Source organism: Vulpes lagopus, chromosome 7, assembly GCF_018345385.1.
Source record: "Vulpes lagopus strain Blue_001 chromosome 7, ASM1834538v1, whole genome shotgun sequence".
Classification (NCBI taxonomy): domain Eukaryota; kingdom Metazoa; phylum Chordata; class Mammalia; order Carnivora; family Canidae; genus Vulpes; species Vulpes lagopus.
In genome coordinates, this window is record NC_054830.1 from 8,106,760 (window position 1) to 8,122,826 (window position 16,067).

At 55.9% G+C, this 16,067-nt stretch overlaps 1 protein-coding gene across 5 annotated transcripts in view; it reads right to left on the reverse strand.

The window, feature by feature from the left end:
• Window positions 1–1,770: 1,770 nt before the first annotated feature.
• Window positions 1,771–16,067, reverse strand: part of DOCK6 (dedicator of cytokinesis 6) — a 42,734-nt gene continuing 28,437 nt past the window's right edge. For 3 of the 5 annotated variants that reach the window (XM_041760756.1, XM_041760755.1, XM_041760754.1), the window contains 24 exons: window positions 15,737–15,850; window positions 15,460–15,630; window positions 14,990–15,129; window positions 14,733–14,902; window positions 12,373–12,533; window positions 11,634–11,816; window positions 11,403–11,529; window positions 10,985–11,069; window positions 10,768–10,864; window positions 10,479–10,613; window positions 10,012–10,164; window positions 9,668–9,826; window positions 9,419–9,519; window positions 9,053–9,245; window positions 8,820–8,963; window positions 5,795–5,926; window positions 5,688–5,702; window positions 4,252–4,377; window positions 4,064–4,153; window positions 3,518–3,754; window positions 2,991–3,134; window positions 2,798–2,904; window positions 2,381–2,542; window positions 1,771–2,013 (listed from right to left, as the gene is read on the reverse strand). In XM_041760756.1, coding sequence (XP_041616690.1) covers window positions 1,971–2,013; window positions 2,381–2,542; window positions 2,798–2,904; window positions 2,991–3,134; window positions 3,518–3,754; window positions 4,064–4,153; window positions 4,252–4,377; window positions 5,688–5,702; window positions 5,795–5,926; window positions 8,820–8,963; window positions 9,053–9,245; window positions 9,419–9,519; window positions 9,668–9,826; window positions 10,012–10,164; window positions 10,479–10,613; window positions 10,768–10,864; window positions 10,985–11,069; window positions 11,403–11,529; window positions 11,634–11,816; window positions 12,373–12,533; window positions 14,733–14,902; window positions 14,990–15,129; window positions 15,460–15,630; window positions 15,737–15,850 — 3,189 coding nt within the window. In that variant the 3' untranslated portion in view covers window positions 1,771–1,970. Of the gene's footprint in view, window positions 2,014–2,380; window positions 2,543–2,797; window positions 2,905–2,990; window positions 3,135–3,517; window positions 3,755–4,063; window positions 4,154–4,238; window positions 4,378–5,687; window positions 5,703–5,794; window positions 5,927–8,819; window positions 8,964–9,052; window positions 9,246–9,418; window positions 9,520–9,667; window positions 9,827–10,011; window positions 10,165–10,478; window positions 10,614–10,767; window positions 10,865–10,984; window positions 11,070–11,402; window positions 11,530–11,633; window positions 11,817–12,372; window positions 12,534–14,732; window positions 14,903–14,989; window positions 15,130–15,459; window positions 15,631–15,736; window positions 15,851–16,067 lie in introns of those variants that run through there. The other 2 variants (XM_041760757.1, XM_041760758.1) reach the window with 2 other exon arrangements.

Here is a 16,067-nt window from a genome sequence, read left to right on the forward strand (position 1 = left end):
TCTCTAGTCATCTGATCGCCCTCTAGGTGCGAGGACGACTCCAGGTCTAGAACGCAGATGGAGGTGGGGAGCGTGATGGGGGAGGTGTCTGTGGCTGAAGCCCCCCTCCCTGAGTGGGACCCTGGGGTATAAAAAAGGGAACACCGGGTGGGAGAGAGATGGAGAAAAAGAGGCGGACACTCCAAGAGGGAACAGGGACCGGGCCGAATGGCCCGCGGGGTCTCCCTGCAGCGCCCCCCTCCCAGCCAAGCCGGACGTCTCTGGGGTCTCCCCGCCCCAAAGATGGGGGCAAGGGTGACCCCGCCCCGTGGAGGGAGGGGGCGGGGCCTGCGGGGTCCCCGGCTAATGGCAAACAGCTGCCGCTCCCCACGCCGGCCCAGCCGCCAGGCCGAGGCCCAGCCCGGCGTCCGGCCGGGCCGCCTTCCCGCCGTCTGGGGCCCGGCCCGGCTCGGCCGCGGAGGAGGCGAGGGGGGCCGGAGCGGGGGGAAGGAGGCACAGAGGACCGAGGTGGCGGAGAGGGGCAGAGCGACGGCAGGGATGGGGCGGAGGCAGGGCGAGAGGTGCAGGCGGAGGAGGACGGGGCCGGGGGCGAGAGGCAGGGACGGGGCCAAGGCGGGGAGGGGACAGAGAGGCGGGGAACGAGGCTCTCAGAGTCCGGAAAGTTTGGACCGAGACGTAGAGTTGGAGGCAGAGGCTCGTGGAGAACGGCGAGGTCGCGCCCCGGGATTGGGGGTGGCTGGGGCGGGGACCACGCTCCAACCCCGAACCGGACTCGAACCCCGACCCAGCCTCGGGTCCTACTCGCCTCGCGCGCTCCGGCCGCCGCCGTCCCTGCGTCCCGCCGCCCGTGCGTCCTCCGCGCGCCACCGCCCGGCCGCCCGGCCCTCGGCGGTGGCCCCGCCCCCCGCCCCGCCCCCGGACCGGCCCCGCCCCCGCCCCGCCCCGCCCCGCCGCCCGGGCGGCCGCGGAGGGGGACGCCGCGAGGGCGCGATCGCACCTGGCCCGCAGGTGTGTGTGCGCGCGCGGGGGGTCCCGTGGCGCCCTCCCGCCCCTGCTCCGGATCCCCGGGGCACGGGCCACCCCCACCGCTGCAGCTGGGCGCAGTGGGGGGCAGGAGGGGGCGGGGCTGGCCGAGGCCCAGCTCCGGGAGGGCGCTGGCGGGGGCGGCGGCGGCGGCGGCGGCGGAGGTCACCCGTCCTGTCCTCCCCACCCCCCGCCCGCCGAGGCTGGAAGCGGCCCAGCACAGGCCTGGTACAGGGTGGCGTGACCGCCGCGGGGTGGGGAGTGGGGCTGGGTCAGTGCGAGGCTGCGCAGGCAACGGCTAAACCGGACCTGGGCTCCAATTTCAGACCCACCAAACCTTTAACTGCTTGGTGCCTCAGTTTCCCTACCTGTAAAACAGGGTTAGGAATGCTTCCTACCTGATAATGCCATTGAGAAATTCACTAACTAGGAGGTAGGGGCCTGAGAGAGGTCCCTCGGGCAAAAAGACCCCATAAACAGGGCAGTGACTTTTTAGGAGCCATTCATCCCTGGGCTGAGTACTCTGCAAGGGTTTCATTAACGTTATTATTATTCCCCATGGGCAGGTGGCATTGTTAGTTGTGTGTCACTTCTACTAGAATATCAGCCCCACCAGGGCAGGAATTTGCAAATGTCACTACAGTGTTCCTGGCACTCAGTGAGCTCTCACAGAGTCTGTCAAAGATCAGGGTGTGTGGGTAGACGGTGCACACATGACCCAGCTCCCAGGATCCACATCAAACAGGCTGCTTATGAAAACCACTTTAAATTAGAAAAGATAAGAAGCATCAGTGCACACAGATGGGAACAGAGGAATAGAGGGCCCAGCCCGGTGTGCAATATGATCACCCCACAGCCCAGGGCTCAGTGGGGGAAAGTCCCAGGAAGGCATAGACAGGTGAAGCCAGGTGATGGTTCTTCTGGGTGTGGCTTCAGGTCACGCAGGTTCAGAGGTCGGCCTTCCGGAAACTTGCTCTGTTTAAGGAGTTCCTGGGGGGAAGGATGAGGGGTGTCAGCATGACCATGGAGCTGCCAACTCCATAGTGCTCATCAGCCTCCTCCTCCTCTAAAGATCCCTTTAGGGATTCTGTTTCTTTCACATCCTTTCTGATCTGGCCATGGGTTCCCAGAATCTCTCTTGGAATCTACCACCAAAGATAAGAACTGTGCCCATTTTACAGATGTGGAAATCGAGGCTCAGAGAGGTGAAGACACATGTCTGGGAAGTGACCTAGCCAGGCTCTGAAGTGGCTGCCTAGAGCCTGCCCAGCATGCATGTTGACGTGCACGTCTGTTGACAGCACCCATCTGTGCCTGCCTCTGCCGTCTCTATGGTTGGGGGGCCAGGGTCAGGCACCTGAGGCCTGCTGTGGTAGGTGCCAGCAGCTGGGGCAGGCGCTGGGTAAGCAGGGGCTGCAGAGCCTCCCGCAGGCGGCAGTAGTTCCGCTCCAGCTCACGGTGGTACTCCTTCTGGTCTGGTCCTATCAGGGCCTTGTTCTTCCGCAGGGCGTCCTCACACCTGAGACACACAGACCGCAGGAGATGCTCAAGTGCCAGCAGTCAGGAGAAAGCAAGACTAGCAGGGGGGCAGGGACGCAGTCCATGGGTGGGGGTCAGGAGCTATAATGGGAGTCAGCTAGGTAGAGGAGAGCGAATGAGAACCAGAGAGGTGGGAGCTCCATAATGGACTCTGTATCCCAATGGATACAGCGAGGCTGTTCGGGGTCAGGAAGGCAGGGAGCCCATAATGGGAGCTTGAAGGTGTCAGGCCTACTTCTTGCAGAAGTCCTTGAAACAGAGCCGCAGCTTGTTATGATGCCTGAAGAGTTTGGGGTCTTCTGGGATCTCTGCCAAAAAAACCTGGGCCACCTCCAGGGGACCCTGCAGGGTAAGAGGGGCTCATAAGGGTGTCTGCATGGCGCCTGAGGATGCCTCGGTCGGGAGCCTGCATGCCCCACTGGCTGTACCTGGTTCACCGTGGGCCCCACAGAGCCCTGCAGCACCATCTGCAGCATCTTGGCGTCGGGTGGGTCCTGCTCAGTGGCAAAAGCCAGCTCCCTTGTCTTCTTCTGCATGTCCTCAATGGCCACTTCCACTGGTGTCAGCACTGTCTGTGGGGTGGGGGGTTGTCAAGTACTGGCTGGGGCCTGAAGATGTCCTGACCCAAGCCAGCCCAGGGCAGCTTGGACCCCTGCTGAGGGGACAGAGGGGTTCCAGGAGGCTGTGTGATGAACAAGGTGTGGGGCCTTCTGCCCGCCTGGCTCTGGCAGGGTGGGGATCTGGTTTCAGCTGCCTGTGTCTGGCCCTGGGGACTTTGGTCTGGTTGGGGTCCAGCCTCAGGTTGGCTAGGTCTGGAAGTAGAGGTTTGAGTCTGAAGACTGGTGTCTGGGGCTGGAGTTTGGGGTCTTCTCACCTCCCCAATCTGGGTCTGGGGTACCCGGACCTCCCTTGGATCTTGGGTCTCTGCATCTCCCCTCCCTGGGCCCCTGCCCACCTCCTCCCGGTGGCACACGCGGATTCGAGTCTTGATGTAGGGGAAGGCGTGGTCTGTGCTGAGCAGCGTCTTGCGCTTGTGCTGCTCTGGGAGCTCCCCGTGTGCACGCCCATCAGGTGTGAAGGGCGTGCAGAACAAGAAGGTGCGCAGCCCATAATTGCGGTCGAAGTAGGTCACCCGGTCCTTGAGCTCATACGTATCGAAGTGCGGTTCCACGTAAGTGATCTGGATGTAGGCCTGGGACACGGGGCTCAGGTATGAGGCTCCCACAGCCCCAGTACACACCCTTGGGGCTTGCCAGCCTCCCTGCAGGGCCATCCCTGGGGAAAGGGGATTTGGACTTCCTTGGGTCTGGGAGCTTTAAATCTGGGGTTCTCCCTAAATCTAGTTTTAAGAACCTCCCCAGGAAAAGGACTTGGAGCGCCAAGGGAGATAAGCTTTGAAGTTTGCCAGGGAATTAGGATTTGAGGGTCCCCAGGAAATTATACTTTGAGTCTCCCCAAATATAGGATCTGGGGGTCCCCTGGGATGGTCAGGAGCCCCTACCTTCTGTGGGTCGAGCTTGGTCTTGTCCACAGGGTTCGAATCTTTGACAATCTCGACCACGTCCTCCCCAAACCTCTCCGTGTAGAACTCCTGGGGACATGGGGCTGACTCGGGGCCACAGAGGAGCAGCCCCCACTCCGCCCCAGGGCAGCCCAATGCCCGTCTACCCCCCTACCGCTGGGACGTGCCTCCAGCCGGTGTGAAATCTCAGCCAGCTTTGTGATGGATGGCTCCTTATACACAAACTCCTGCTCATCCAGGTCGCCAAAGCGGGCACCATAGAAGCCCACGCGGAAGTACGTCCCAAACACGCGCTACATCTGCAAGAAGGGGAGCTGTGGCCCAGGCAGCCCCTCTGGAGGTCCCCTTGCCCTAGGGATGCATGTCCCCTAGCCCCACGTACAGAACAGGTGGGCAGGAGGAGGGGAGCCCCAAGAACATTAGGTCATAGGCACAGCTGGGGGGACCCTGAGACCCAGCGAATGCCAGCGGCCCACACCCTCACTCTTTCTCCCCAACCTCTGTCTCCTGCCTCCCCCAAATCTTTGTTCTCATTCAACACAAGTCCCTAGTTTCCGATTATCCCTCTGGTCCCATGTAATTCTTCAGAGTCTGGATCTCAACATGAAATTAGAACTAGAGATCTATTGCTTATAGCTGTGTCCTCAATGCCTACAGGGCTGGGTACATAGCAGGTGCTCAATAAATGCTTAAGTGACTGAGGGAATGCATAGCCCTCTGGGATAGAGGCTCTGGCCCCCTTGTTTCAGGGCACCCACCCCCATCCCACCAGGTATACTACCCTCAGTGAGAAAGGAAGAGGGTAGATAGCTCCATGTTCACTCACCAAGGCCGATCCCAGGCAGGGTGGGGCGGGCACAGGGGTATTGGTAGGGGAGGGAGAAACAAAGTCATGGGAGAGGTCAGAGGCAAGAGCCCCCAACCCCCAGGGTCCTGGTTACACTGCCCCATGAGTACCATTCTTTGGGCAGAGACCAGAGATCCAAGGAAGGAGGGGACCTACCCGGCCCCCACCCAGCCCTCCCATCTTGGCTCTGGGTTCCTGCCTTCTTTGGCCAGAAAATTCTCCCCAAACTAGGAGATGCCTAAAAATAGACCCAAGTGAGGGGAGAGGCGGGAGAGGGGGAGCACTAAATGGCAATTAGGAGCAGAGATCCTGGGGGAAAGTGGAGGAGACAGACAGAGACAGAGAGGGAGTGTGAGCAAGACAAGGAGCGAGGAAGAGACAGGGAAAGAGACCCAAGACAGAGACAAAAAGGAACATAGAGACAGACAAGGAGGGAGTCAGAGCCCCCCCTTCCCCCCCACATTACAGGCAGTGACCAAGCTGGCCCTGCCCGAGGGGAGGGGTGTCTCTGGAGAGCTCCCAGCTGGGTGAGTCACAGGCTGCCCTCTGGATCTGGGGCAGGGAGGCCCCCCCCCCCCCCCCCCCCCCGCCCCGGGGGGAATGGGGGAAGAAGTGGAGGGTGCGTCATTGCCCACTGGAGCACCAGCCCCTGCAGCCAGGCAGCCATGTTCCTCCAGCACCCCCTGGTGGTCCCTGACCACTGCCGACCAGCCATCGCGAGGGGGCCCCACAGGCAGGGCCACTGGCCTGACTCACCTCCCAGCCAGAGCTCTGTAGGAGAGAGAAGGGTCAGGGTCAGCTGAGCTGTGCTGAAGGTGGGAGGTGGGGCCGTGGGCAGGGTCTGGGAGGGCATCTGGGCCCACCTGGTGCATGATCTTGGTGAAGGCCTCCTGCAGTTTGCCATGCACAGCAGCCAGCTTCTTGTAGTCTCGGTGGGCTTCCAGGATGGGGATGAGGGTCTTGTAGACCTCGTTCACTGCCTCGTAGAGCCCGCCCTGGGGGTGGGGGCACATCAGGATTACCAGCACCCTCGCTAGTTTTCTCTTCTGCCTCAAACAGCCCACCTTCTGTGCTACTACTCATCTCCAGGGCTCCATCTTTACCTCCTCCAGGAAGCTTACCCTGACCACCCCCACCCAGATGGGATACCGGTCTTTCAATTCAGCCTGCATAGACCCCCGTGTGGCCTCTACCATGCTTCCTATGGGCCAGATGCTATGTACATCTGCACTTTACCCATGTTCCTTCATTAGTGGGAGGAGTTTGGTTTTTTTTTTTTCATTTCTCAGAGGGAAAATGAAAACTCAGAGACATGGCTTCCCAGGGCCTTTGGGTGTGGTGCCCAAGATCTCTACACCCAACTACCTCTTGACACATGGTCACAGCCACTCCTAAGTGCCCCTCACCCACAGCTGGTGCCAGTGTCGAACCCAGCACACAGCAAGCACCCTGGGATGTGTCCTGACCAACTGTGAGAGCTCTGTGTCTACCGTCCGATTTATTCCGAAGGCTTTTTGTTCTTGAGCCTTTAAACAAAATGACAATAATGAAAACCCCACTAGGGGGCTGGCCGTACAGAAAAGAATTCTCACTGGAAAACATGACCCTGAATCTGAGCAGAGCTCCAGATCAGATCACCAGTTCCCAGGAACATGGGGGACTGAGGAACAGGTAAAGCAACACCACAGGGACACCAGCCCTGTGCAGGCCAGAAAACCCGTTAGCACAAAGCCCAGGTACCCAACAAGTGAAATGCAGGGAAAAACCCAACTGTTTTCACACAAGCAAGAAAACGGAGGAGAAAAACCTATCTACAACAATGGGAAATACAATACCTGGGCCTCAACCTATCCAGGAAAACACTAAGAACCTTAATTGTAAAAAGTGGGGGACTGAGGCCCTGTCTTTTGTTTTTGTTTTCTTTGATTCAGGGAGCGTTAAGAGACTTGTCGGTCACAGCCACTGTTGGTCATGGGTCCTGATACAAATGGACCAACTGCAAAAAAAAAATTGTTTTGAGATCCTCAGGAACCTCTAAACACGTACTGGTATTAAAGAGTTGTGTAGGGGGATCCCTGGGTGGCCCAGCGGTTTGGCACCTGCCTTTGGCCCAGGGCGCGATCCTGGAGACCGGGGATCGAGTCCCGCGTCGGGCTCCCGGCATGGAGCCTGCTTCTCCCTCTGCCTGTGTCTCTGCTTCTCTCTTTTTTTCTCTCTCTCTCTCCCTCTGCCTGTGTCTCTGCTTCTCTCTCTCTCTCTCTCTCTCTCTCTCTCTCTATCATGAATAAATATGCTTCTCTCTTTTTCTCTCTCTCTCTCCCTCTGCCTGTGTCTCTGCTTCTCTCTTTTTCTCTCTCTCTCTCCCTCTGCCTGTGTCTCTGCTTCTCTCTTTCTCTCTCTCTCTCTATCATGAATAAATATGCTTCTCTCTTTTTCTCTCTCTCTCTCCCTCTGCCTGTGTCTCTGCTTCTCTCTTTTTCTCTCTCTCTCTCCCTCTGCCTGTGTCTCTGCTTCTCTCTTTCTCTCTCTCTCTCTCTCTCTGTCTATCATGAATAAATAAATAAATAAATCTTAAAAAAAAAAAAAGAGTTGTGTAAAAGAATTTCATCAGCAAGGCTATACAGGGAGGTACCTGAGTGGGGAACAATGTGATGGGTAGGGTTTAAGCTGGAACTTCTCTGACTCCCAACACACAGAAGGATCTCTGAGATCTTGTTAAAATATAGGGTTCAGGGGTTCTGCCTACAGCTCAGGTCATGATCCTGGACTACCAGGATCAAGCCCCACATTGGGTTCCCTGCTCAGTGGGAAGCCTGCTTTTCCCTCTGCTGCTCCCCCTGCTTGTGTTCTTACTCACTCTCTCAAATAAATACAATCTTAAAAAAAAAAAAAAAAAGCAGGGTGGGGATCCCAGGGTGGCTCAGTGGTTTAGTGCCTGCCTTTGGCCTGGGGCGTGATCTTGAAGTCCTGGAATCAAGTCCCACATCGGGCTTTCTGCATGGAGCCTGCTTCTCCCTCTGCCTATGTCTCTGCCTGTCTCTCTGTGTCTCATGAATAAATAAATAAATAAAATGTTAAAAAAAATGCAGGCGTCAGAGAGACACTGTATTTATAAGAAGCCCTCAGATGAGGACCAGCAGCATGACTGCTGAGTAGGCAAGGTTTTATTTTTTTTTTATTATTATTTTTTAATTTTTATTTATTTATGATAGTCGAGAGAGAGAGAGAGAGAGAGAGGCAGAGACACAGGCAGATGGAGAAGCAGGCTCCATGCACCGGGAGCCCGACGTGGGATTCGATCCCGGGTCTCCAGGATCGCACCCTAGGCCAAAGGCAGGCGCCAAACCGCTGCGCCACCCAGGGATCCCTTTTTTTTTTTTTTTGTAGGCAAGGTTTTAAAAAGGAAACTCCAGCTGAACAGTCATGTTGGGTTTCGTCAATCAATTTGTAAAAATTAAGATCTTGTCTTTTTATGTTAAAAAAAAAAAGGCCATCAAAAACCAAAAGCAAAACAAAAAACTAAGGGCAAAGAGGAGATGAGAGAGTAAAGACTGATGGTTATTGGATTTGAGTGCTGCGTGTGGGGGTGGTGGTACAACCTCTTCTTTTATGTGTGCTATAAATTTTCTCTAATAAAAAAATTAATAGTGGCTGAGTGTATTGAAGCCTGTCTACATCCAAGCCACGTGTTAAGGGTTTTACAGGGAGGGAGGCAGGTAACCCGAGCTTGTGAAGGTCCCTGTTGTCCTCTGACAATCCCTTGCCCAGAAAGGGAGCAGACAGCGGCTTCCTCTTGAGCCTCTAGGAGCTGGTATCAGGCCCTTCAGTGGATCTGCCGCCACCACCCTGGCGCGAGCCCCACATCCTGAGGCCAGCAACAGGTCTCACCATGGTGAAGTAGGCAGCCGCCTGCTCCAGCAGTCCCACCAGCCCCAGCTCTGTAAAGTGCTTCCCAGAACAGAAGCCCTCCTCATCGGGCGACAGGATGTCGTCGGAGATGGCAGACTCCTCCAGCACGTTGGATGAGATGTTCTAGGGTGGGAGGTGGCATCAGGCCCTGGGCCCAGCCCGGGTGCCACCCCCTGCCCATCACACCCCCACCTCCACCCCCAGCAGCTCACCTGGAAGGAAACGCAGCCCACCGGCAGGTAGCGGCTGTCCTCCAGCAGGGCGAGGTACTCAGCCACCAGGGCGGCAGCGTGCACCATGCACTGGGCGGCCTCCGCGTGGTTGCCCAGCTCTGCGTGCTTCCCCGCCATGTTCTGCAACCACGTGAGCCGCAGGTCAGGGGAGCCCTGGTAGCCGCGGGCGATCCTGGCACATGGGAGGTGGATGGTGAGGAGGACAGGGATGTTTTACCAGTCATTTCCCTGCCCTCACCTTGCTTGGGCCGTCTCCTGGCCGCACACCTGCCCCTCTCCCCACCTACTCCGCCATCACCTGTCTGTGGGTGAGAATGGCCAAAGGGCCCACCTGGCCCTCCTCACCTGTACATGAGATCAATGAGCATCTCAGGATCCTCCTGATGCTCCTTCATCTTCACTGTGTCCGTCAGGATCATGTGCAGGTTGAACATCAGGTCCTGGACCTGGGACGGGGGAATGGCCAGGGACAATGAGGACATCGAGAAGTGATCGAGAGCCTTAGCAATGGGGTTGGGGATGTGGGGGGGGCGCTAAGCAGGCACAGTGAAGACGCAGGCTGAGGAGGGCGTGGTGGGGGCCCAGCGGTGTTACCTGCTCGGCAAAGGTGCTGTCCCGCAGTCCCACGTCCTCCTCAGCGTAAGTGAGGATGGTCTTGAGTGATCGTCTCAGATGCTCCTCACTGAAGCTCTGCGTTGTCCCCACCAGGGATGAGAGGGACATGGTCACTTGCATCTTCACGCGGGCGAAGTTCTAAGAGGAGCCGGGGAGGAAGAGCACATCTGTGAGTCTCGGACCCTCACCCCCCACCCCCCTGGCCTGCTCAACCTGCCAACTTCTCCCCTCCTGCCCTCCATCTGCTGCACCGACACCCCCAGCCGGCTGCCCTCACCAGAGCCTCCGGGAGACCATGCCCTCTGCCCGCTGCTCCCACTTACGTTGCCGATCTCGAAATTCTGGCGCATGAGGAGGTAGAGTGAGGCGCTGGCGTGCATGCGGATGGTGCTGATGCGGCTGCCGCAGTGTCGCAGGAGCCTCAAGCAGAGGTCAGCACAGAGCTCCGTGTCCTCCTCGAACAGCAGCTCTGGGAACTGCCCGCCGGGGCAGGACAGACACGGCTCAGCCCCTCCCCATTGTGTCACAGAAGGTCCCTGATGGGGACTTTGGCAGGGGCATCTGTGTTCTGCCCTCTTTGGTCAAGCACAGTGGGTCTTAGAATCAGACCCGGGGTTAATCCTTTGCTGTGTGACCCCGGGTGAGTGACTCTGCCACTCTGATCCTCAGTTCCCTCCTCTGTCAACTATGGCTAAGGACCATCTGTCTCAGGAAGATGCTGAGCACATAGTGGGTGCTCAATGGGCTCTAACTATTACTGTGAGAACCCCGCCTGTCAAGTGAGGCTTACCTTGGACACCAGGGCTCGCTGTGTGGCCAAGACGTGTTGTAGGAAAAGGGCACTCTGGGCACTGCCCAGGCTGTACAGTACAACCTTTAGCACTGCTCCTAAGATGCTCTCCCGGGCCTCTGACATCATCACTGTCTGGAGGAGATGGGCGGTGGGGAGGGGATGTCAAAAATCCAGCTATTAGGAACTGAGCTGCTTACAGGGTCAAGGAAAGAAAAGGAATCTAGACAGAGATCACAAGGCATGGTGGCGGGGTCAGAGGTCAGGGATATGCTGGCTCAAGCCCTACCTGCACGATGATCTCCAGTGTGTCTAGAACCACCAGGCTGGCCTCAGTTGCCAGGTTCCCGTCCACCAAGGCCTCATGTTCCATTTCATCCTTGGTCCTGGAGGGGATGGGAGGAGGTTGGAGGCTGAGCTCTCTCTCCCTCCCTTAGCTGCTCTAGGAACACCAGTTCTCTGGAAACTGGTCTGACCCCAGCAAACTACTCCCTGCCCACACCCACTTGTCCACACGGTCCGAGGTCTGTCTCCAGTGTGTGATGCTCTTCCGCCAGCGTACGTTCTCCTGGTTCCCAAATGGGCTCCTCTCTGAGACACGCAGGCGCATGTTCACAGATGTGCAAAAACATAAGGATATGTGACCATGAGGAGATACGCTCTGGCATTAAGATACACACGTGGGATAACCCCAAGGACACCGGGTGACACATGCATGTTAAGGGAGCACACAGCTAAACATGAATGACATGTGAGAACAGACAGGGAACACAGACACCCGGGTGCACAGGGATGGTGGGTGCACTTCTCTCTGGGAAAGGTGAAGCCGACACACACAGGTAGGGATGCCCCCTCCTTGGGGTCCCTGAGACAAAGGCCAGGAGTGGCCGGTGGGGACATGCACAGGGTACATCTCCCTCTCACCACGACTCCGTCGGACCATTTCCTGTCGTGCTCCAATGGTGCCCAAGATGGCTTCCTCTAGACGGGCCTTCATGTCCAGTGACTTCTTGAACGTGAGGCTGTTAATGCGCTCAAAGGCCTTTCTCCCCTGTGAGGACAGAGGACGGGTTCAAGATTGACTCTGTCCCTTTCCTGTAGCACCTGCCTCTTGTACCCCAGGCCCCCCGGCCCAGCCCACCCCCATCCCCATACCTTGTACTCAAAGGCAGCCAGGCAAAGGTAGAGCAAGTCCAAGAGACGACCCAGCTGAGGGAGGGCAAGGTCGGCAGCCCAGCGCTGCAGGAGGGCTGGCTCCGCATTCTTCAGGACCCACAGCACACACACCAGTAAGGTCCGGCTGGACTCGGCGGAGAGGGGGCAGCCTGAGCGGGAAGCCTGGGGCCAAGCAGGGGAGAGAGTGCTCAGGAGGGATGGAGCTGATTTTTCATTCCCTCCATATTGTGATGAGAACCGGCCTACTGAGGGGGCCTGGGTGGCTCAGTCGGGTAAGCATCCACCTTAGGCTAAGGTCCTGATCTGGGGGTCCTGGGATCCAGCCCCCCATGGGCCCCCTACTCAGTAGGGAGCCTGCTTCTCCCTCTCCCCACCCCTGCTTGTGCTCTCTCTAGCCTTCTCTCTCATTCAAATAAAGAAATAAAATCTTTAAAAAAAAAAAAAAAAAAAGGGCAGCCCGGGTGGCTCAGCGGTTTAGCGCCGCCTTCAGCCCAGGGCCTGATCCTGGAGACCCAGGATCGAGTCCGTCAGGCTCCCTGCATGGAGCCTGCTTCTCCCTCTGCCTGTGTCTCTGTCTCTGTCTCTGATATATATATATATATCATGAATAAATAAATAAAATCTTAAAAAAAAACCTGACTTATCAGTATATTCTTACATAACTTCTATTACCAGGTTGGATGGTGTCTCTGAGAACCAGGACCAGCGTCATACTCACTGCCACTGGGCCCTGGGAGATGCTGGACCGGGAGCCAGGGGCTAGGGGGCCACCAGCGATGGCCATGGCCACTGAGGGGTTGATGGTTCCTCCGATGTCCCCTTCCCCTTCTGTGTCTGAGTCGAGCATCGAGGCCAGTCTTGACCGTTGACCTGGGCCCTCTGGTGGGGGAGGGGGCCGGAAGACAGAACGATGAGCCCTTGGTAAGTTCTATCTCTGTCTCATAGTCTAGCTTAGAGTTCACCTCCTCAGGGAAGCCTTCCTTGATAGCGCTCCCCCAGACTAGGGTGACATCTCCAGTTATCTATTCACAGAGCTCATTTTTTGTTCTCATCATTAAATACACTGATCATACAATTGCTTGTAAGATCACAATCCTGAACTGCTCTGGCTGCTGCTATATACTCAACACTCAGAATGGGGTCTAGCCCACAGGAGTAGTAAATGTTTACTACAATGATGATGATGATGGAAACAATGGCATTAATGACAACAACAATAATAGTAATAAATGCTACCACTGGGATTATAGTATCAATTAGTACTTGGATAGAATCTCCTATGTGCCAGGTGCTATTCTAAGTACTCTGAAAATATTAACTCTTAATCTTCAGAACAAGCCTATGAGATAAATACTTTCATCCTCACCACTTTGTGGATGAGGAAACTGAGGCACAGAGAGATTATGTCACTTGCCTGGGGTCACATAGAGGGTAAATGGTAGAGATAGGATTTTAAATTTTTTTTAAAGATTATTTATTTATTTATTCATAGAGATGCAGAGAGAGAGAGAGGCAGAGACACAGGCAGAGGGAGAAGCAGGCTCCATGCAGAGAGCCCGACGTGGGACTCGATCCAGGGTCTCCAGGATCACGCCCTGGGCTGCAGGCGGCGCTAAACCGCTGCACCACCAGGGCTGCCCTAGAGATAGGATCTTAACCTAAATAGTCTGCTTCCAAACTCTATGATCTTCAAAGAGTAACCCCTGAGGTCCCTGGGTGGCTCAGTGGTTGAGCATCTGCCTTTGACTCAGGTCATGATTCCAGGGTCCTGGGACCAAGTCCTGCATCAGGTTCCCCACAGAGAGCCTGCTTCTCCCTCTGCCTATGTCTCTGCCCTCTCTCTGTGTCTCTCACAAATAAATAAATAGAATCTTTAAAAAAAAAAAAGCCTTAAAAGAGTAACCCCTATTGCCCTCCCCAAAATAAGTCTCACCAGAGATAGGAGCTGGTAACAAATACAGATCTCCTCTCATCCCAGAGATTCTTGAAACAAAGAGTCAACTGAGTTTAACTAAAGCTCCAGCCCAGATTAACCTAGCTTAGCAGGTGATCAGCCCATTTTCCTATCTGCATAAGAGAAGGAAAGAGGAGCCGTCACTGGGAAAAGATGACATTCCCTCAGTTCTGATGCTTCATTTACACACAACACCTAAAATACAGTAACAAAGTATAAGATCTACGAAGAAGCAGGAAAACATAATTGATAAGGGAGAAAAAGAGACAACAAAAGCAGGCACACAGATGACCACATGTTGAAGTTAGCAAACAAGGGACTTTAAAATATAAAGTGGCAGGAAAGATGGACAAACATGGACAAAAAAGATGGCAAATTTCAATAGAGAATTGGGGATCTATAAAAACAAAAAATCAAATGAACACTGTATAGCGGAAAAATACAACATCTGAACTTCCCAATTCGTGGATGGGATTAACGAAGATTGGACACAGCCAGAGAAGACATAAGCAGTGAACTTAAATACAGGGGAATGGAAAGATCCCCAACTGAAGACAGAATGGAAAACAGAACAGAGGACGGCAAATACGTGGGACACAATCAAAAGGTCTAACATACGTGCAATTGGAGTCCCAGAAGGAGAGAAGCAAGAAAATGAGGCAGAAGAAATTGCAAGAGGTAAAGACTAAGAATTTTCCCCAAATGACAAAGGGGATCAACCCAGAAATCCTAAGTCTTTGCTTCCAACTGTACACCATCCCCCAGGTGCCAGTGAATGTTGGCACAGGAGTGAGTGACTGAACACGGGATTCCAACCATCCCTCACCCTGATGCCCCACCTCTCCCTCCTCACATATAGGGGGTGACAGAGTCCTAGGATGCCGCTCCCCAAATTTTCACATAACCCTAGGAAGTAGCTGATGCTACTACTATACCCATGTAACAGTTGAGAAATCTTGAGGCTCAGAGAGGCTAATGGCTTGCCTGGGACCCCACAACCACACACTTGAACCCCCTACCCATGCTTTTGTTCCTAACCCTGCTCCCCCACCTTTTCTGACCTGAGCTTGTGTGATCAATGAAGCCCTGGATCATGTAGCCCCCTCCTGCCCTGGCCCACTGACCAGCAAAGTCATGCAGGCGTGGCAGTGTGTCCCGCGCAAGTGACAGTAGTGGCAGGTATAGCTCAGCCACACGGGCCTTCACAGTAGCCTCGGCGTAGCGGGGGTCAGCATCATGACCACAGAGCAGACTGTGGACGGCACTGATGGCTTTCTTGTGCAGCAGGGACGCCCTGTTGGGGAGTGAGGAGCTCAGGATGCAGTGGACATGGCTCCTGGACCTTTTTGCCAGCCCGGGGCCAGAGAGGGCTTGCGCTCACCCCTCAGCCTCAGGTTCCAGGGCCAGTGCCAATTCTGTCAGCAGGAGCCCAGCCAGGAAGTGCTGCTGCCGGAATGGCCCACTCAGCTCGAACATGCTGGTTACCTTGGGGTCCGGGGCCTGGCTGGAGAAGGTGGAGCTCTGCAGAGAGTCGTAGGAGAAAGCAGGGGTGGTGGGAGGTCAGGGGTCAAGGGTCAGAGGTAATAAATCGGAATTAACCCATATGCCAGGTGACAGGGCCTGGAGTCAAAGGTCAGACGTCTGAGAAAGAGGAAATGGAACCCTAGTTGGGAATTAGGATTTAGGGGTTAGAAATGAGAAACTGTCAAGAATGAGGGGTCAGAGGGGAAAGGTCAGACTACCCAGGCAGTGGCCCACCCTAAAATAGACCAACAAGGGATCCCCCAGAAGATTGGTTGAAGAAGAGTAGTCAGAGGTCAAGAGAAGGAGCCAGAAGTGAGGCCCACCAACCTGGGAAGTGGTGGACGATACAGAGGGTGACGGTGAGGCCGGGGGCGACAGGGGACAGCAGGGGAGGTTGAGGGTCACGTAATGCTCGTGGCTGCACAGGATGCGGGTGAAGTCCATGCGAAGGGTCAGCAGCAATGTTGGGTTGGGGGCCGACTGCAGCCGCGTGGCTACCTGTGGGGAAGGGGTCAGCGGGCGACATTCACACGGCTCCGCCCACCACCCCCAGCACCACGCCCAGTCACTGCAGGTGCACTTTTCCCACTGTACCTGCCCCTACCTGCTTGTAGTGGATCCGGACCAGGTTGAAGACAAAGCCGCGGTCCACCAGGGACAGCAGATCGCTGAGGAAGAAGGCTAGGCTGGCGTTGAGGCGCTCGGCCAGCTCTGCGTCCTGGGGGAACAGGGCCTGTCAGCTCACACCTATGTATCCCACCGAGCCTCGGTCTCTAAACTGGGCCTGGCACTCGCCAAGGCCACCAGTGACCTCCAGGAGTCCTCTCATTGCCACAGAGCTTGGGGCTTCTTGACACACCCTCATTTCTGGCCTCCAGATACACCTGGCCTTCCTGGTTGACCTCTTCCCTCTGGGGGTCCCTCTCCTTTCCACA